The following is a 21,834-nucleotide window of genomic DNA, read 5'->3' as shown; positions in this document are numbered from 1 at the left end:
CTCCCACAGCATCCACCTTGCGGGAGCGAGCAGAGGCGCGCAGGCTGCCATCTGTTCTGGGTCGCTTTTACTTTCGCGGGCACGCTTGTTTGTTGTTGTTTGCAGACTCCTAATAGCCCCTCGGGAGCCTCTCCTCGCTCCAGCCCCCTCTCCACCCAGAGACCTCTCCAGTTTCGCAGCGCATGTTTCCTGATCTTTCAACGCTTACAAAGGCTCAGAAGCTGCATGCTGTAAGGGGCCATTGTGTAAGTGCAACTTTTATTTAACTTTCAAATTACATGCAGACACTCGCATATCGCCCTTTTAGATTAACAACACAGGCGCACAGTCAATTTTTAAACTTTAATTAAAGCACGGCGGGAGGGGGCTGCCGCCACCATTGTTCACTCTGCGCCCGTGTTGTTAATCTAGAAGGGTGACCATATGTTGTCTTTCGGAAAACAACTGCTGGTGTTTAGTCTTGCAGGGCATTCAGTCAATGCATTAGTAGTGCTTGTTTGTTTTTTATACTCGCTCCCTCGCTTTGTATTCCCTTCCCCAGCCTCCTTTTCTTTCTGGACTCACAAACTCTCTCCAGTTTTTTTCGTGCTCTCGTCATCTCTTTTATTCCTTCCCTCCTCTTTCCTTCCAACTCTCCAACACCATCTGCACTTTCTTCTGGAATGATCCACAACTCAAAAACGCCTCGAACTCGCCAGCCACGTGACAGCGCCTAGAAGTCACTTGACAATACTGCGCTGTTCAAAAACATTGTCAAATATAAACTTTCACAATATTGACCACACCAAGCGTGCTGCTAATAGTGAACTGTAGAGAGTGTATATTTTCGATTCCTTTTCTTTCTAAACACAGCCATCGATAAATAAATGATCGTGATTTTAGAAATTAATTGAACTTACATTTTCTATGTGCCCATCACATCTGTACAACCTCCAGATATGTGTGTGTTCGTGACAGGGCGGCGAGGGGTGGGCCTGGCTGTTCAGAGAGGCCTCTTTAAGCCTAGAGCTTTTAGTCTGTATTTCAATTATTCTCAGATGAAAGCAGGTCGGCTTCTTTCATCCGATGGTGGTTGCTTCTGGGGTGACTTCTGCTGCCGGAGGTATGCTCTGTGTCAATCAGAGAACCCTCTACCCCTGCGAAGTCCACCTGTGAACGGCCATGTGCTGCCTCATGCACAACTGTGCCGCTGCCCTCCTCTGCTTCAAAGACCCTCCCATTCCCCCCGGGTTTAATTCGCCCTTCTTGGCTTCTCCCTCCGCCTGCTACCACCCCGGGGATCATTTCGAGCATGAAATGAAGCACTGTCATTCATTTCCTGAACAGAGCCTTGCCCCATTACAAACAGTTCAGCCTCTTCCAAACACCCCCTCCTCATTTTTAGGTCTCGCTGAGACAGCGGAAGCTGTCTCTTTGAGACATTTTGTAAGTGGGTTTTCAAAAGTGCTACCCACATGGTTTTGCTGGCCTAGAGCTTGAGTGCACGATGTCTGGCGTGCACGTGCACAGCTGCTCCTCTGCTCCTTGCATTCCCCCCTCCCTTCTCACCCAGCCCTTTGATGCTCTGCTCGCATCTCCCTCCTCCCTTCTCCTCCTCCTTTTTCGTCACTTGTATTCAGGCTCTTCGCATTCCCCCCCTCCCTTCTCGCCCAGCCCTTCTTTTTTTTTGAAATATTTTTATTGGGTTTATCAACAAAACATAAAACAAACACCACTCGTTTAGTGCAAGGCATGGCATACAGGGGTTACAAGGTACCGGAGCAATGACAGTACAGGTGTCACAGAGAGAAATAAACAGCCCAATGACAACACACCATCGCTCCCTTCCCCGCCCATCTCCAGCAGTGGACGCCCAGCCCTTCTTGTCACTTCTGCTCACATCTCCCCCCTCCCTTCTCCCCCTCCCTTTTCGTTAGTTTCATTTGCCTGTACTTCTCACTAGACACTTATTCCAAATCGGTCTTTTTCCTCTTTAATTCGGGCAGTAAACAGACAACAGGGGCCACTGGGCGTGAAGGCAGACAGAGCCATCCTGCTTGATTAATGGCTTTGCATTCCCCCTATGTGTTCCCTGCAGTAAACATGCCCGAGGTGCCAGTGGAGCACAAGGCACACGGAGACATCCTCCTTAATTGTTATTTCCCCTCTGAGCTGAGTCACTTTACACTCAACTCCAAAAAAAACGAACCATAAAAAAATGTACAAAACTACCTTGAACAGTATTGTTAGCTGGGTCTAATTTTAAGGAGACGATGGTGGGCTCATCTCAGCGTTGTACAGTATTTGCATTAGTTTATGGATTACAGCAGATTTAAGAGTTAATTTAAGGAAAATAATTCTTTGGTATTTACACACAAGGGGAATATACCTGACCAGACAAAAAAAATCCCTGCACTTCTATCTATCTTACATCTCAACTTACAACACTCTGTAAATAACTGTCACTTCTCTTTACCAGCAAATACATTTCTCTCTAAAACCCTAATCCACCTTTATGTCCCATATCTCATTCCTTTACATAAACACTAAATTTTTAGAAATATATTTATACACGACTAGGTACCTACCACACTATTGCTCTAGCCTTAAAAAATCTCTGTACGTCACACCTCTCTTTCAATAAACCTCAGTGCACCACTGCACTTACCTCTCATAAACTCAACTTACAACCTCACTGCGAACCTAACTCTAGATCTCTAACTCTCAATCAGCTTTCTGCCCCTATCTTCTCCTCAAACCTCCCTCTCACTCTCCCTCTTACTCTGCATCTCTCTCCCTCTTTCCCTCTCTCTTTCCCTCTCTCTCTCTTTTACTCTCCCTCACCCTCTCCCTCTTTCCCACACGCTCTTTCCCTCGCGCTCTTTCCCTCGCGCTCTTTCCCTCGCTCTTCTTTTTTACTCTGTCTCCTCTCTCTCTCTTCTCTCTCCTCTCTCTCTCCGCAACTCATCCCACATCATTTCTCTTACGTTTACTTCACCTCCCTCTTAATTTCATCTCTCTTTCTAATACACTTTCTACCATTTATTACAAACAATTTTAACATCTGTACATTACCTTTAACTACCTCTTGCATGCCTCTTTCTAAATCACCATTCACTTTCAATTCTCTCTCTGCCTCTCAACTCACTGCCTCATCTCTATCTTCCCCACCTCACAGACACTATCTAGCCTCTCAATTTACCACAACAATTGGACTACCAGGTCTCGCTTCGTATTAATGTCACCTTGCTCATTATTTTATTAGTTTATCTCTACAATACTCTCTCTACCTCTTACACTCCATCTATCACGACCATTGTTTTCATCTCTCTTCCTATCTCATTGACTATTACCGTTCAATCTCTGCTTACGTCTCACTCGTTTAATACATCGGTCTTACCTCTATCTCTCTCTCTCAAATTCTACATTCTATACTTCTCCCTCGCCCATCCTCTGTATTACACTCATCTCTCTACCTCATCTTCACCTCTTCTCTCTCTACTTCTCATAACTTCGAATTTTAATCCCACCGGTTCTGCCTGCCTCTCTGCCTCGCTACTGTCATTCTGTGCTTCCTTCACCTTTCTATTTGTGCTATCTCATTATAACTCACCTCTCTTACTAACTTATTTCTATATAGTCCTTGCCCCTCAGCTTGGCAACTTTCTTTCTAGCCTACATTTAAAAATGCATGTCAGCCCTCTAAAAACAAGCATTGGCATAGCCAATAGGTCTCACATTTGGGACCTTATATGCTTTTAGCCATGCAAGAGTAACGCTATTGCACCAAGGATATTGTGATGCATAACTAAATACTTATAAGGTCCCAAAAGCGAGACCTATTGGCTATGCCAATGCTTGTTTAAACAGTTTTCTATAGCGCCAACTCGACCTGCAGATACTGGAGTGCTTTACATGAGAACCAGTTACATCACACCAGATCGCAAATTAAGTGATCTGCCCAGAATCACATGACATTCAGCCTAAACCAAGCCACAAACCTGGTCCTCTCCCCTTTTCAATTCTGCCAAGACCCCGATTAACGTTCTAGTGCCCAGAGCGCGTGAAATGTACTCAGACTACCTCACCATCACTCCCTAAGCCTCCAAAAGAGTTCCTAATTTCACCCCTCGCTCCTGTTCAGCCTCCCCAGACTCCAAAAATGGTGTGTTACTGCGTACAACAGGTGCCCACCCCGCCTCCCTACTCCGACCTTGACAGACCATCTCCTTGGAGGTCTCTGACCAGGCCCCCATACCACAAGACCACCTTAGTAACCCACCTCTATTTACAACACCTATTGATTTGCACGCCCTTACTCTTCAGTGAGATATATCACTTCTTTTGCAACTTTAAAGGGGCCCTACCACGCAACCATGAAAACAATACTCTTTCACATAAACAGAAAGACAAACAAAGCCCCCGATGACTGGAGTCACTGCTCGGCTGCTATGTGAGTAATGCATCACCTCACTACGCGCCCCTTCCACATCCGTTTATATTTCCAGACACTCCATAGGTCCAGTGTACTTGTTCGACATACTACCTCAGGCATTGAAAATGAATCATGCAAATGCAGATGCTAATTCACACCAGACGCATGGGCTCTTTACAGCTCAATAGAGTTAGGCAGTGCCCATTCTTACTCAACACAAGCAACAACACTGAACCTCAGTCCAATAGGTCTCGCTTTAGGAACCTTAGAAGTATTTAGTTATCAAGCACAATATCCTTGGTGCAACAACATCAACTGTTGCATGGCGAAACCTATTGGCTATGCCAATGCTTGTTTCTTTGAGCCACTGAGCTTAAGGTGCCAAATATACATTGTATTTTTAGTTGTGAAGCTTGTCCCAATTATTTTGGATAACTCGCCAACTTTTTACTAAAACATATGTTAGAAATGGGATTTACGGTAGGCAAGGGCTAAAGCCAGGCAAAAATCTCCACTCTAGTCAGGATAAGGGAGTTACACTCCTAAAATAACCCCTGCTCACTTTCTTGGTAGCTTGGCACGAGCAGTCAGGCTTATCTTAGAGGCAGTGTGTAAAGCATTTGCACATAACCCACAGAAATACAGTGTACACACTACAAAAGGACACCACACCGGTTTAGAAAAATTTCCAATATTTTTATATAATTAAAACAAGACCAAAAACGACAAAAATCCACAATACTAAATGTAAAAAAAAAGTCTGTAGTTATCAAAATACGTTTAAAACAAAGTCTCTCGATGTTGGTAGCTTTGTCTGGGGCAACCACGGCGTTGTGAACAACAAATCTCACAGTTATGGCTGGCTCTGGGGTCGCGGGCCAGTTACGGTGTCGGGAAGACCCGCAAACAGTACGTGTGAGAAATGCAGGGTGATGAGGCCCTTGAAGTCACTCGCGTTGCAGGTCGAGCTCCTCTCTGATGGAATCAGGAGCGCTGGCATCGGCAGGCATCGGGTGCTGCGGTGCGAAGTGCAGCGTGCAGTGCCCCTAGGTTGCGGTGCGAGCAGCAGCTAGGTGGCGGCATCAGATGACATCGTCAGTGAGACCAAGGTCGCGGTGTGAGATGAAGGCGGCGCTCGTCATGGTGCTGGCAGGTCACGGTGCAAGCAGCGGCGGCGTTGTTGCTGAAGCGCTGTCGGGAGTCGATGGATGGTGCCGGCGTCGGTGGGCCAAGGCTGCGGTGCGGGATGAGGGCGGTGCTTCGAGTGACTTACGAGCGGTGCCCTCAAACCACGGTGCAAGCAGTGGCGTCGATTTGGGTGTGGAGTGGCGGTGTCGGGGAGGCCAAGGCGTCCTCGTGAAGCAAGGCGGTGCGGAGTGCGGTGCCCACAGGTTGCAGTGCGAGCAGCGGCTCGGTGGCAGCGTCAGCAGGCGTCGTCAGTGAGCCCAAGGTCACGTGCGGTGTTGTGGCGGTGCTCTCTGTGGTGCCAAGGCTTCGGCTTGAAGCGAGGCGGTGCGGAGTGCGGTGCCCACAGGTCGCGGTGCAAGCTGCGGCTCGGTGGCGGCATCAACAGGCATTGTTGGTGAGACCAAGGTTGCGGTGTAGCGGTACCCTCTGCGGTGCCTTCAGGACACGGAGTTGGCAGTGGCGTCGTAGATGTCGTCGAGTTGCTTTTCCTCTGATACAGCACAAAACACACAGTCCCCAGTGCTGTGGGCAGAAGAGCTTGAAGTCTTTGCTGTTCCTGAGACTTCGTGAACAGGGGGCAAGCTCTACCTCAAGCCCTTGGAGAGACTCACAAATTAGGTTACAGAAAGTCCAGTCCAGGCCTTTCACTGCCCAAGACAGAAGCAGCCACTGCAGGTCAGCCCAGTGAAGCACAGAGCAAAGTGGTAGTTCCTCCTCACAGCTTCTCCAGCTCTTCTTCTTGGCAGTCTTCTTGATCCAGATGAGTTCTAAAGTTCAGGGGTCTGGGCTCCAGTATTTGTACACAAAAATCCTTTGATCTTGCAGGCAGAGGGTGTCTGTGCCCGGCCAGAACCAGTTCGGCCTTCTCTGGTGTGATTTCCAGGCAGGAGGTGGAGACGGCATTGTCAGAGGCAGACCAGACCCTTTGAGGTGCAAGGAAATCTCCTTCCCCTTCCCCCATCGCAGCCCAGGCCTATTCAGCCCTTTCCCGACCTACCTAGACTATCTGGAGCCCATCTGGCTCCCCAGCCATCTGTCATCCAAAACCCAGGCAGGCAATCCACATTCCAGCAGAGGGACACAGGATGACTGAGCAAGAAAATACCTACTTTCTAAAAGTGGTATTTTCAAACACAGAATGTAAAAATCACCTTCACTAAAAGATGCATCTTTAGATTCTGAGTTCAGACATACTATACTTCATTTTCCTACCTAATTCCCTGGGCCAGTTACGTTTAAAAGATGTTATAAACAAACCTCCCATTCCTTCCTATGGGGAACCAGTAGCCTTGCAATAGTGAAAAACAAAATAGGTTGTAATTCACTATTGGGACATGCCACACACACCAGGGCATGTCCCACCTTTCACTTACAATGCACCCTGCCAACAGGTGTACCTTGGGCCTACCTTAGAGGTGCCTGACATGTAAGAAAAGGGAAGGTTAGGGACTGTCAAGTGTGTGCACTGGCCAAGTCGACATGGCAGTTACAAACTGCGCGCAGACTCTGCAATGGCAGGTCTGAGGTACCTTTTCAGGGCTACTCACATGGGTGGCATAATCACTGCTGCAGGCCCACGAGTAGCATTTGATCACATGCCCTGGCACACTCCGTGCACTTTACTAGGGACTAACAAGTAAATCAAATATCCATTCATGGAAACACCAATCCATAACACAATTTAAACAAGAGAGCGACTGCACTTTACCACTGATCAGCAGTGCGAAAAGTGAGCAGAAACGTTATGCCAGCAAAAACAGAGTCAAAACCTGGCAGGTCAGAAAGCAAAAACTCAGGGGAAACACACCAACAGATGCCAAGTCTAACAACTGCCTTTAGATATGCAACAACGCAAATGTTTTTATACATTTTTAGCGGATTGGGCTTTCGTCTCTGCAAAGTCACAGAAAGGAGCTCAGCTAGCCGTCTGTGAAGAGGTGGGTTCTTCTGAAGAGGGAGCTCAGCTAGCCGTCTGTGAAGAGGTGGGTGCTTCTGAAGAGGGAGCTCAGCTAGCCGTCTGTGAAGAGGTGGGTGCTTCTGAAGAGGGAGCTCAGCTAGCCGTCTGTGAAGAGGTGGGTGCTTCTAAAGAGGGAGCTCAGCTAGCCGTCTGTGAAGAGGTGGGTACTTCTAAAGAGGGAGCTCAGCTAGCAGTCGGTGAAGAGGTGGGTGCTTCTGAAGAGGGACCTCAGCTAGCAGTCGTGAAGAGGTGGGTGCTTCTGAAGAGGGAGCTCAGCTAGCCGTCTGTGAAGAGGTGGGTGCTTCTGAAGAGGGAGCTCAGCTAGCCGTCTGTGAAGAGGTGGGTGCTTCTGAAGAGGGAGTTCAGCTAGCAGTCGGTGAAGAGGTGGGTGCTTCTGAAGATGGAGCTCAGCTATCCGTCTGCAAAGAGGCGGGTGCTTCTGAAGAGTGAGCTCAGCTAGCCGTCTGTGAAGAGGCGGGTGCTTCTGAAGAGGAAGAATGCAGGTTTTTTTTCCCTTCGTCTTTTAGGTAGGAGACCGCTCCTGCAAAGCTTCCTACTTTCGGAGGGTGGAAGGAGCATGTGCTAATTGTGTTATTATCTCTCCCCCCCTTGTTATGCCCTCTTACTTACCACTAAGGACCATCATTGTGGGGAGGGTAATTACCAGTGGTTACTGCCCGCAAGTGCAGCCATTAATGCTTGTGTGTATAAAATTAGATTTTTACTCCGCGGTCGTCATTACGCGTTTCGGCTTTTGCGAGCCTTGTTCACGTGACATAATGGGGTATTTTCTGTGCTCTTTTAAAGTGACAGTGCAATGATTAAAAACGTCACATGACCATCAAAACGATGGACATAAAGAAAATCCATTACAAATATAAACTGTATAAAGGTCAAATACTTATACGTTGACATTAAAGATTGAAATTAACACATAGGCATAGATGACATTTACCTGTGTTTAACAATATTTTAAATTACTAAAGTGCATTGTATATGATGTCAATGTTACATATATATGGTAAAAGGAAATGGAACTTCATGAACCACCTCTAGTCTATCGAATTGAATTTTTTAACAAGGCACTTAAATAGACAATAAATTCAATGAAGGGAAAAATTGCCCCAGAAGTTTCTAGTGTGCTTGAAAGCACAGTGGTCCTTAATTGATGTTCTCTTTTACGAAGTGTATACAGTGGATTTCATCCTGCAAGCTCTAATTTTCTTTTGTGGGGATGCACACGCTTCCCTCCGATATGCCCAGTTTAATCTCTTCGGTATATTCTGCTTTCTTTTTGTTTTTAATCGCTATACACTACCTTAAATGTGATACCCATATGCTCTCTCTTTCTGTGTGATTGGTTCCCCTCAGTATACTTTATTCCCTTGTGTGTAATCGATCGGGATAAGTGAGCTCTCCAAATACATGTGTTTTATTGATGAGGCTCTTCCGGTCTCCTCTTCCAGCTGGCAATTCCAGTTTTAGTGCCAAGATGCCTCGAGGTGAACGTGGCTTTCTTTAAGTAAATCACTCACTCACCCACCTCCAGATGGGAGTTGGTGGGTGTGGGTGATCTAGGAGCCCTTACCCCGGGCGCCTTCGGCAAGTAGTATGGCAGTAACCACAAAGGGGGTAATTGGCTGCCAGGTAGGCGGGGCTAGGACTTCGAAGGAGTGGGCAGTTATAACTGACACCTCATTTTCTTGTGGCCGTGTGGCTCGCCGGTCAGGGATTAGCGAGTTTTTGGCTTATCAAGTTGGTTAGTGGTCAGGAGCCGAAGGGAACGGCCCCAGGAAATATATGATCTTGTTGCTAAAGGGGGACTTCCCTGAACTGCACAAGATGACATTGGGAAACGGGCACTAAAGTGGAAAGAGGAAATTGGGGTTTCGGAAGACCTATTTTTTCACTCATGTAAACTGGCACAGAACATTTTAATTCCGGCCCGGTTACAGGCACAATACTACAAAACTTGCTTTTCACTATACTAAACTCCAAAACAAACTGCCAAATGGGGTACTGGGAAAGGAACATAATGCCCCAGGTGTGCATTATTTCAGGCAAACCTGATCCATATTTTTGCCTCCTGTAGCATGCTTAGCAAGTTGAAACTGGAGATCACCAACTTTCTTAAGGAGGTATTAGGAGTGGAATGTTCCCTCTCCCCGTCCCTGATAGGGCTTGGGGTAGCACAGGATACACGGGGGAAAATCGGAGAGGAATTAGTGTTTATTGGAATGGCGTTTCTCCGTCTATGCATAGCATCGACATGGTTAGATCCCCCCCCTCCCCCCCCCCCCCCGGGTATGGTGGCTCAGTGGACTAATGCGTCTACTGCAGGGGCCTGTGTTTGACCTCATGTTCACAGGTTCAAATCCCGGCGGGTCCACTCAGCCTTTCATCCATCTGAGGTCAATAAAATGAGTACCATTGCGTTGGGTAACAACAAACATCGGTATTCAGCGCAAAGATACCCGTAGTGGTGAACGTGCGCTTTACAAATACACGTGTAATGTTACTACAACAATGGCTTTCTCGCCTGCTGGCAAATTATAATCTGGATAAGGCTATTTATGCAAGGAGGGGAATACGCTCACAAATGAAAGGCTTAAAAATCTGGGAACCAGTGACTAGATGGATAGAGGAAAATGGGTAGTTTATAAAGAGGAAGCCAACACGGTAATGATATGACAGTCTCATTGGGGTTCATGTGTAAGCGAAGTTGATGAATAACGCATGAACATGACTGACTGGCTCTAACTGGCAACTTTGGTTAAATTTGTACTAGCAAACTGTAAAGGAACTAGCACATGATTGTGTGTCAAACAGAGGATAACAGAATGTAAGACAATGGCCAACTCCACGGGGTGGGTGGGTAGGTACTGGATGGGTGGGGGCCAGATACAAAAATCAAAAATGCATAATTGCCCTGTGATAATGAATTTCAATGTATGCTTACACTGTCATACAAAATGTCAAAGAAATAAAAACGAAAGGGAATAATGGCCAACGTGCAGAATAATGATGCCAGTGACGCACTTCTGGAGGAGGCAAGGAGAACTGATCTTTGGGAGAGAGAGCCGCAGCACAAACCACTGACCACTTTATTTTGCATTAAAAAGGCAGCTTTATTTTGAACAGGTGAACATCACAAAACATTTTCCTGGCATTCTGCCTTACAAAACTAAAATTGCACAATACAAAACATGAACTATCCATTTTCCTACCACCCACCCCTGTTCCCCACCATACCTAACTCGATAACCATCTACTACCTATTGTACTTCAGTTCTACAGTTTCAAACCTTAACTTTCCCCTACAGGCTATGACTTTCTCCATTAATATCTAACCCCTTAAACTCCTATAAGTAACCTACAACTTCCTGCCTATTCCAGGTGAGAGGTTGTTCGTCCCCTCCATTTCAGCGTGGTATGCTTATGGCAAGGCCAATAGAACGTATGTAAACGCAAGCAAAACTTTCCAGGCCACCGCCAACCAGATAAAGGCCCAATTGTGGACTTTTCTTGCCCCCTTCCTTGCACCCTACTGTCTTCCCGTATCCAAGTCACCGTCTAATATTCATTGTCCGCGCTAGTACCTCTCTCAATTCCAGCAAGTACAAGTCAGTGCCATACCTGGAGAGATGCTCCCCATCTCCCCGAAAAAACTCCCTATTTTCAAATCTGAGGTCTGCATGCTCAATTCGCCCAAAGCCCTCCTTCCTGCAAAAACGTCTCATCTCAGCGTTTAATTTCCTGCGAGCCCTGTCAATCGCCCCCTGCCTGTGGGCCCCTCTCCAGTTCCGCCTAGGAATAAACTCAGTCCTTGCTGCTTTTGTTTCTGCCCATTTGGAATCGCCTGCTGCCAGCTGCCAGCCTACTTCTTGCGGATCCCGCTGCGTGAGGAGTGTTGACCGCAGCGCCTTGAAGGGGACACCGAGGGAAGTACTTGCACGGGGCTGCGAGCGAGTGCGTGAGCTCCTTGGGACTGCATTTCCCAGGAGCACCCGCCAGCCCTGATCAGCTACACCTGGGCCGCTCTCCCCGACCCCTCCTACCCTTCCACCGAGCCCTTATCATCTGCTCTCGCTGAGACGGCGAGTGGGACGCCTTGCTGCTTTTGTTTCTGCCCGTTTGGAATCGCCTGCTGCCAGCCTACTTCTTGCGGAACCCGCTCCGCGGGTCCCGCTACGTGAGGAGTGTTGACCGCAGCGCCTTGAAGGGGACACCGAGGGAAGTACTTGCACGGGGCTGCGAGCGAGTGCGTGAGCTCCTTGGGACTGCATTTCCCAGGAGCACCCGCCAGCCCTGATCAGCTACACCTGGGCCGCTCTCCCCGACCCCTCCTACCCTTCCACCGAGCCCTTATCATCTGCTCTCGCTGAGACGGCGAGTGGGACGCCTTGCTGCTTTTGTTTCTGCCCGTTTGGAATCGCCTGCTGCCAGCCTACTTCTTGCGGAACCCGCTCCGCGGGTCCCGCTGCGTGAGGAGTGTTGACCGCAGCGCCTTGAAGGGGACACCGAGGGAAGTACTTGCACGGGGCTGCGAGCGAGTGCGTGAGCTCCTTGGGACTGCATTTCCCAGGAGCACCCGCCAGCCCTGATCAGCTACACCTGGGCCGCTCTCCCCGACCCCTCCTACCCTTCCACCGAGCCCTTATCATCTGCTCTCGCTGAGACGGCGAGTGGGACGCCTTGCTGCTTTTGTTTCTGCCCGTTTGGAATCGCCTGCTGCCAGCCTACTTCTTGCGGAACCCGCTCCGCGGGTCCCGCTGCGTGAGAAGTGTTGACCGCAGCGCCTTGAAGGGGACACCGAGGGAAGTACTTGCACGGGGCTGCGAGCGAGTGCGTGAGCTCCTTGGGACTGCATTTCCCAGGAGCACCCGCCAGCCCTGATCAGCTACACCTGGGCCGCTCTCCCCGACCCCTCCTACCCCTTCCACCTATTGTGTTCATACTCCTTATTAAGCCACAAGTACTCCCGCAGCGCGGGAGAGCGCGCGGGAGAAGCCCGGGACAAGGGCGGGACCGTCTGTGGCCGTCCGGGGCCGAAGGAGGCCGGGCTGGGCCACCCCCTTACCAGTGACATATAGTATCACCTCCAGTAAGTGGCTTAGAAAAGTTGGATTTGTTTAGTGTTTAACATGGCAACGTCTACATCAACAAACTCTGTAAATAGCCATCAAATAACTCCTCCTGTAGAGTCTGGTCCACTGGCAATTGGCCCCTTAGATACATTTTTCTTTAATCGTTCACTGGTAATAGACAAAGAGTTGACCTTGGCAGAGAAGCGCGCAGAGCGTAGGCTGTCAATCGAAATACTTAAGAATTCAACGGATAAGTTTTCAAATCTAGCTTACCCCACCCTGGTAACTCCTCTGTCATCAGTGAACCTGCCAGTTGTAAACGACCATTTTGAGGTCCAGGCCCAAAAACCAAACAAGGATGTTGTGATAGAACTAAATAATCCTTGTGGCGGCAAAATCCTACCAGCACCGCTCACTGATTCTGGCGCCCAGGTTACATTGGCCCAACCCAAAATCGGGTCCAAACGGAAACGACCAGCATCTGTAAGAAAATGTAAAAGGGTGGTCAAACCTCCTCAAAAATTCAGGAAGTTACATAAACTCGTGAACACAGGAGAGAAAGCTACTAACGAAACTCAAAGCACAGAAAGTGTTATACCTACTAATCTTGTCTCCTTGAACAGCCAGGACGGAGATAACAATCCTTGTACCGACTCCACTGTACCATGTAAAGATAAGGAGCAATCACTTGTAATTGTTCTCCCTGAACTGGAAAAATTGTTTAGATCACTACTCACCCCCATTGAGGATAGAATTGCAAAGCTTGTAGATAGGCTAAACCATTTTGAACAGACTACCTTAGACAATTTTTATTCCACAAAATCACTGATTAAAGCGAATAGGGTGGAAGTAAGCACAAACTCTCAGGTCCTAAACAACCCTGTTATTCAGGATAAGGGAAGAAATCCCCGAAATAGCTCTCCTTTACCTCCCAAACTGAGCAAACCTACAGTTAAAGCCATTACAAAATCCTCAGACAGAACAGAGAGAGCAAACGTTGGCCCTGATTTACCTCAGTCGACCATAATACACCCTACACAGCCAACAATCCCCCCGACACAAAATCCACCAATCGCAACGAGTGCTGAGGCTACAGTGCGTCACCAAGCGGGAATAGTACCAACAAACGCAAACGTAACTAATAGCACGCAGAAAGCTCAGAATATTCCGGTGGGAGGGAATAGGGCTAACACAGGTTTGTTGGTAGGTAAAACTTCAGTACCGTCCCAAATAAATAACAAACAACAGGCGCTGAAGCCTGTCCCCCAATATGTCCCCCAAGTTCCCAAATCTATCCCACCGCCCGTGGCAAAACAACCCTACAGAAAACCACCAATTAATCTCACCCCAGACTCCTTTCCCTATGTAGCAGTTCTTATAAACGTCCCACCATTACCCCCAGGACAGAGAGAAACTTTCCAGATGCTCAAAAACAAGATCATGCACTGGCTAAAGGAAAACCGTCCTCTGCCTGGTGACATCGACGGGCTAATCATAGGGGTAAGGAGAATAGATTGGCTGGGATATACATCGAAAACCTTGGGTGGGGATTGCATAGTGGTCAATTTCCAAGACCCAAGGGTGGCGGGATGGATAACAAGGCAGGGATGGGGAACAAATAAGGGAGGTATCGGAATTGTAGACCTTACCTTTTTTTACCCCCGACCGACTAGTGTAACGACTAGTTTACTCAATGAACCCCTTATTCCCCCTACTGTATCATGGCCAGTCAATCCCTTACCGCCTCCTCCTGTAGGTCATAATCATACCACTTACACATATTACAACCCTCATGTAGGATGGCAGGAGCCGGGATGGGGATATTGACAAACCAGTACTGACAGTTTAGGAGGGAACACTAACGAGCCAGAATGGCAATGTGATGTTCATGGTAATACAACTGTTACAAACTTATTGGTCAATTACATCGAGACGGGGGTTTGGTCGAAGAAGGTGGTTTTAGACTGGGAACCCTAAATACAAATGCCAAGATAACATACCCAGCCAATACGACAGTGGATCCGACAGATGACCAAGAAAGGCAGACTAATTCTACTGAAAGCCCTATGTTAGCCCAAGTATTTCCATTGACTAACACCCGAGATGGGCTAGATGCTAGCATTGGTACGCTTTTATCTTGGAATGTCGCTGGGCTGGCAAGTAAATTGGATTCCCAATCCTGGGTGGATTTTATAAGTGGGTATGACATCTGTTGCTTCCAAGAAACCTGGGCTTGTGATCCCCTTTTCTGTCTTGGTTATTTGAACTATTGTATACCAGCGTCAAAAGGGGGAAGAGGGCGGCCCAAGGGAGGCTTAACTGTTTGGGTTAGACAGGACCTGCAGGTCAACATCAAAATGTTGGACCTGGGAAATTGTGATTTGCAATTATTAAGAATCTCCGTAGCAAAGGGTCAACTAATAGATTTGTACAATGTCTACGTGAGAGGTAGCAACGTAACCAATTTACCCACCATTGAGCTGTTGTCTACTGCCATTGAGACCAAGTCCCAGGAAAGTGTAACGATAATTGTAGGGGACCTCAACAGGACTTTTGAACCTCTGGACTGTACAAATGACCTCTTGGAGAGCGAAGAGGATAATCTCTGGGGAGTACCACCTCTATGCCTAAAACCTGTAAGGAGATGGACAAAAGAGATCTTATCACTGAATGGAATTTGTATGGAACATGGCTTAAGAGCACTGAACGGGAGGACACCTGGGGACAAGGAGGGCAGCTACACTTTTGACAATGGCATCAACAGGAGCCGAATCGATTACATTTTGTGCAGTCTCCAACTGTGGAAAGGGGTTGTTGACATGACAGTTAGGCCCCGGGTTGAAAGTGACCACAACCCCCTCTGTGTGACTCATAGGTGGTGGAATGCTGGTGCGGGTAACCCTCTAGTGATATACGATGAAACCCCTGTTATGAGTAATGATGAACGCAGGTTAAAATGGCCCAAGGTACTGGCAAACGAGGCCACTATGACTTACATCAATAATGCTGTTGATTGTGCAATTTCCGCGATGGAAACAGCGGTTCCAGTGGTTCCAGGGGATAGTGGAATCACCGAAATCCACAATAAGTTATTCTCCCTCCTGAGACCATGCTTCTTCATTAAAAAAAGGAAAGGGAAGAAATCTAAAGAAGTGGGAAGGTGGTTTGATAGTCATTGTAGATCAGCACGATTAGCCCTGGGACAAGCCATAAGGAATAGGGACCGCGCCGCTGTGACAAAGAATAGGGAACTGTACAAGATGGCCATCTATCGTGCAAAAAAGAATTGGGATGAAGGCCACTGGGCCGAACTAAAAGAGGCCTCTGATAGTAAAGACTCCAGGGCATTCTGGAAAATCATCAAGTGGGGTAGTGGAGCCGGTCCTGCGAAGCCAGACAACAATGTAGCAGAGGAAGCTTGGGTTGATTACTTCAGACCTCAGTACGCGGAAGTTAACCATCCTGTGGCAGCTGATAGTATAACACCGGTTTATGCAACCGACGATTTGTTCTCCCTTAGAGAAGTGGAAATTGCCATTGGTTCCGCGAAATGTGGGAGGGCGCCAGGTCCAGATGGCATTCCACCTGATATTTTTAAACACGATATGACCAGATGGGCGAGATATACCCTCCTTGTAGCGAATGCCCTAGCCAAGGGGGAAGTGGTCCCAGACCTCTGGAAAGGCGCAACCATTATCCCCATCCACAAGAAGGGAGATCGTTCACTGCCTGCAAACTATAGGCCCATAAGCTTAATAGCCACCATACAGAAAGTAGTTGGGAGAATGGTAACAAACCAGCTTATGGACTGGGTTGAAGACAACAACGCCCTTTCTCCATACCAAGCGGGATTCAGGCGAGCAACCAGTACCATCGATCAGGTCTTCCGCTTTACCATATTAAGGTGGAAGACCGTTGTACTGGGAAGGGGCTGCCTGTACGTCGCGTTCGTCGACCTGCGGACGGCGTTCGACCTAGTCCCTCGGTTTAAGTTATGGTTGGTTTTGCAAAAGTTGGGGATCCCTGCTGATCTGCTAACATTAATTATGCGACTGCACGAATCCAACTTCGCTAGAGTCCAGTGGGGTGGAAGTGGAGAGACAACAGAGGATTTCCCAGTGGAAAGGGGTGTTCGACAGGGCTGTTCCATGGCCCCTTTACTTTTCTCGTTATTTATTAACGGAATCGTTGAGAGGATGCTGAAGGCTAGTGTTGATGCCCGATCGTTAGCGGACACCAGGGTTCCGATCCTGATGTTCGCTGACGACACTCTTATCTTGTCTAAGACCCCCATGGGGCTGCAACGTGCATTAAACATTTTTGATGCTTTTTGCACTGAGCATGGGCTAGAGGTAAATGTGGGAAAAACAAAACTAATGGCTTTTTCCCCCGGACGCAGGAACTACCCCAAGGTAACCTTAAACAGCAGTAGGTTAGACATTGTCAAAGAATTTACGTACCTGGGTGTACAGATCGCAGAGGGCATTGGCTGGACGCATCATGTAGATAAAGTGGTCTTAAAGCACCAGCAGCTTTCTGGTGCTTTAAGGGGGGAACACCGCAAATCCAAAACAAAACCCATAAAACCCGCATTAATAGTGTATGACGCGAAGGTTTTGGGTGCCACATTATATGGCGCGGAGCTATGGGCCTGGGATGGTTTAGCGGCTCTTCAGACTTCAGAGAACAAGTTTATGCGAGGGATTACAAGACTCCCACAGAGTACCCCCTTAACCCCACTGTTTTTGGAGTTAGGTAGACGCACCATTGTAGATAGAGCCCGATTGCGCCCAGTCCTTTACTGGAGACGTCTCTGGACGACTCCAGAAATAAGACAATATGCGGAGGGTTTTCAATGGATTATCAAGGAAGATACCTTCCATAAGATAAAATGGCTAAAACATCTGAAGTCCATGTTAGTAAACTTAGGGTTTTCAAATCTTTGGAATAACCCTGAGGGAGAGATCTTCCCTAGCAAAGAAGCCCTTAAAGAACAATACTGGGATTGGGTTGGCGGTAAGATGCTGAATGACACCAGGGCCAAATCTATGACTGGTCGCTTCCTGGAGATAAAATTTTTTCCTGCCCTGGAAAATTACTGGGACAACATCACGGTACCAATGGACAGGAAACTTGTATTCCAGCTAAGATCAGGATCTATCCCCCTCAAGAAACTGACATCTGGCTGGCACAGACCCACCAATAACTTATGTCCAGCATGCGAAAATGCCGAGGAGAGCATAGGCCATTTTCTTTTCGTATGCCACGCTTATGTGAATCCGAGGAGAAAATGGCTCTCGCCGGTATGCAAAAACTTGGGGACACGAGACAGCACAGTGGCTCTAAGAATCCTACGTACAACAACTCAGGATTCGATAGTCATAGGGGTAGCTAAATACCTGGGTTGGGCATGGGCAATTAGAAGACGGTCCCTGGGGGGAAGCAGGTAACAAGGTATTCCTCTCAACAATGATTAATGTAATACTATTTGTAAATATGGTTTTTATATGCAAATGTTGTATGAGCTGTACTCTATGTTTAATGAATTTTTAATCCGTAATAATGTATTATTGTATAACTGTGTTGATTTTATGTGCTTTTATGAGAATTGTCTCGAATAAAGCTTATACAAACACCATATCACGAAGCATCCTGCCCACTGTTTCTTGATTTCCAATAAATCCTGCTTCATTGTGCGCATGAGTGTCAGACCCGTCTCCACCACCAGGTCATTTTCCCCAAGGTGAATAACTAAAACATCCGGGCATCTCCTGCCTGCTAACATACTGTTCAATCGACTAAATAACTCTTTCCACCGCATGTCCTCTTTACCACACCATTGAACCAAGAACAGGTGTCTGTCAAAGCCCAGGTTCTCTCCATGTCCCCTCTGTGCTGCTTGTCTCGCGGCCCATTTTATGGCCGAATGGCCCACGACCCAGATGGATTTGTCCTCAGCTGCCGGGACCGGAACGGAACCTGAAACAGATGAGCACAATCAATAGCGTTAAACAATGACTCCCCGTCTCAACAATCCAACCATTCCAGCCTCACTCATCTCTGAAAGCAGTCCGTAGTCCATCTTTCCAGCTGCATAATGTCCTCCCTAGACTATCCCCTAGTGCCCACCTAATTTGCTGCCCCAATGCAGAATGAATGGATCCATACTCTGCATCTGGAACCCCCAAACTCCGTAAGGCTTTGTGTAGAACTGACAGCAGTCGAACCGGGGCATCTCACACATGCCTGAACACCTCCCCACGTGTAGCTCTCAACTTGTTGCCCCAAAATACCAGGCACAGGGAAGGTACTGGGTATAGTGGAAGAGCCACGCTCCTGCCTTTCGACCTCTGAACCATTTTAGGATTGCGCAGCAATATTCCAACCTCTCTTCTCGGCGAGCAACGGCCTCCCAGCACAACCCCTTCCGTCCCCTCCCAACACTCAGAATGCGCCAAAAAACAATCAGGACATGAGCGTAGTGAACAAAAATGCCTCCTCATGCCCAGCGCACACTACTGGCAGAATGTGTAACACCTTGCTGAACAACTGCCATGACAAGGGCGGCCTCTTCCGTCCCTCCCGACCCTGCTCCTAAGTCCAGCCTTTGAGCATTCTCTTCCCCAGTTCCCCTGCTGATGAGGCAGAGCCCCATGCTAATTTGCCCATGAATGCAATTCTCACTAACTTCCCGGCTACAGTCTCCCTTTCATCATAGTCAGTATAAATTGCAGCACATCTTCCATCTGTCTCCAACCCAATGGTCTGCGCTGCGCCTCAGGATCCAGAAATTCGGACCATGCCTGACCATATGCACTCCTGGTGGACTCAGCCAAAATTCCTACCACCAGTTGTAGCATCTTTTTTTTATTCCTACTTGCTACAGTTCCTCAGGCATGAGTGTCTTGTGTCTGTCCGCTCTATGGCCAGTCCATGGATTTTCTCCCACTGTGAATGCAACAAAGCAGCCACAATGTCACTGTCCACTCCTGGCACATGCCTTAAAATCTCTTGCCTCAGACATCAAAGCACAAATACCTGCAATAAATTCAACACCTGTTTGTCCCCGGCTGACTGACTGTTCATGATCTAGACCACCGTCATGTTATCCACCCTGAAGCACACCCTTCGATGTGCCAGTCCCGTACCCCACAATGGGATCGCTACCACTAATGGAACAAATTCCAGAAAAGCATTACTCCTACCCCTGACTTCCATTCTGCGGGCTATTACTCCTTGCACAAATGTCCTTGCCAATACAGGCCAAATCCCATGCCCTATGCGGTGTCTAAATATCAGTACATTCCAATCCGTATCCACCAGGCTGCACAGTAGAATCACATTGAAAGAACTAAACAAGCATTGGAAATGCAATAGGTCTCACATTTATTGGAGTTGGAGCAATTGGTATTGTAAATGGCAATGTTTTGTACTTGTGCAATAGGTCTTGTATTTGTTGGAGCTATTGACATTGTAAATAGCAATGTTTTTTATTTATCCTCAGGGTTTTATATAGCACAAACTTAACACGAAGGTATCAGAGCGCATTAAATGACTCGCAGTAACGGAAATAACCTTTGGGGAGAGGTGGCTTAATAGAGCTGGCGAACCAGGTTTGAGTTCCCGTAATTATGAGCAAATCACGTAAACACCCCGTGCCTAAAAACATACACATGGACAAAAAGTGAACCTGGTGAAACGATATATTAACAAGCGCTAACTGACAGCTTTGGGAAAAGTGCCAAAGAGCACACCACCAGAACCGGGTGCATCTGAAGACTGGACACCAAAGTTAACCACATGACAGATGCTGCAGTAATTTAACTAGAGTTGTCAAGTCCGGTAGTTGCATCTGTGGCTTTATTTATTCTGCCCGATAATGTAACAGTAGTGACACTTTTACAAAGTTCCAAAGGGGCTGGGGCCATGCAGTGGTGGTAAACAGAGCCCCGGTGGGGCAGGGCGATTCATGTGAGCGCTGAACTGGGGTGCGATGTCAGGCACCGGTCGAAGCTGAGCAGCAAAAGAAACGACAAAAGAATGCATGTGCCACTCTAGGTTTTAGTAAGACGTATTGGCCTGTAATGCTTCCTAAACAATAACAATTCCTGGAGACCATAGAATGGAGCAGCAAGATCGCTGACAATTTTGTTCGGAGGAGCCTAAAATAAGTTATAATACCATACTTACAGGCATGGTTGAAAGGCGTATAAATAAACAAGAAATGTCCAGAACTGAGAGAACGTAGGCAACCAGGATCACACGTTGCTTTCGGCTCACATGTTCAGCCTCTCTTTCTTTCTCTTCATCTTTCTGGTTTAGCTCCTGATACTTTTTACCGTTTTGTAAACTTGCCCCTTCATTTATACTGTCGGAGAGGGTGTAGTTCGATGCTAAGCATTTGCAATGCAATAGGACTCGCATTTACGCGAGACCTATTGTTTTACAAACGGTAGGCATTACGACAAGAGGGGGGGGGGGCAGCACAGATAACGTGAGTGCGAAGGCACATAAGGCATCACAACAACAAGAGGTAGGGTGGGGGGTGAGGTTATTTGAAGCCCTGAAACTGCAGTAGGTACCCCCTGATCTGTTTGCTGGTACGCTGGTTAGACATTAAACATCAAGTGCAGCCTCGGAGGCCCTCAGGAAGTTGTACTCCTAAACAGGCAAGAGGCATGTGTCTGAGGACTAAAACCCCCATCCATGCAGAGGAGCCTGCATCACTGCACGCCTCAACACAGAGAAAAGTCCCTAGTGACGTCAGTGCCGAGAGACACCAGACTTACTTTTTTGACACGCCCAATATAAACGCATTGGCAAACGCATTGGCAAAGGCATCGCCCAGACAAGCCTGCGTTTTATCATTTTTTTTGTAAACATGTAACAGGCATTAAAAGGCATCACAACAACGTGAGAGACGGCGGGGGAGGGGTGGTTATTTGAAGACACGGACATCACTTGATCTCAAACAGTACAAAAAAACAAGAAGGGGGGCAGCATAGATAACGGTAGTGCGAAGGCACGGTAGGCATCACAACAACAGGAAGGATGGGGCGGGGGGGGGGGTTTGAGAACAGTGCCCCCGCATGCCCGCAACTGTGGTCAGCGTTGGGGTGGGGTACTCAGAGGAAGCATTTCCGATGTAGCAAGGGAGAGTCGCCGTAATGAATTGGTGCTCAGTGTAG

The 21,834-nt window shown here is 47.7% G+C and overlaps 1 protein-coding gene across 1 annotated transcript in view; it reads right to left on the bottom strand.

Annotated features, from left to right (window-relative positions):
- Positions 1-10,662: 10,662 nt before the first annotated feature.
- The window catches only part of LOC146869229 (uncharacterized), a 164,734-nt gene continuing 153,562 nt past the window's right edge, over positions 10,663-21,834 (bottom strand). Inside the window, exons 4-5 of the mRNA XM_085599666.1 lie at positions 18,283-18,625; positions 10,663-11,384 (exon numbers count right to left, since the gene is read on the bottom strand). Of these exons, the coding sequence (XP_085455792.1) occupies positions 11,126-11,384; positions 18,283-18,625 (602 nt within the window). The 3' untranslated portion in view covers positions 10,663-11,125. The remainder of the gene's footprint in view (positions 11,385-18,282; positions 18,626-21,834) is intronic.

Source organism: Triturus cristatus, chromosome 1_1 (assembly GCF_964204655.1).
Source record: "Triturus cristatus chromosome 1_1, aTriCri1.1, whole genome shotgun sequence".
In the NCBI taxonomy this organism is placed as follows: Eukaryota; Metazoa; Chordata; class Amphibia; order Caudata; family Salamandridae; genus Triturus; species Triturus cristatus.
The sequence above is the reverse complement of the archived record's forward strand: the minus strand, read 5'-3'. Positions and strand labels throughout refer to the sequence as shown.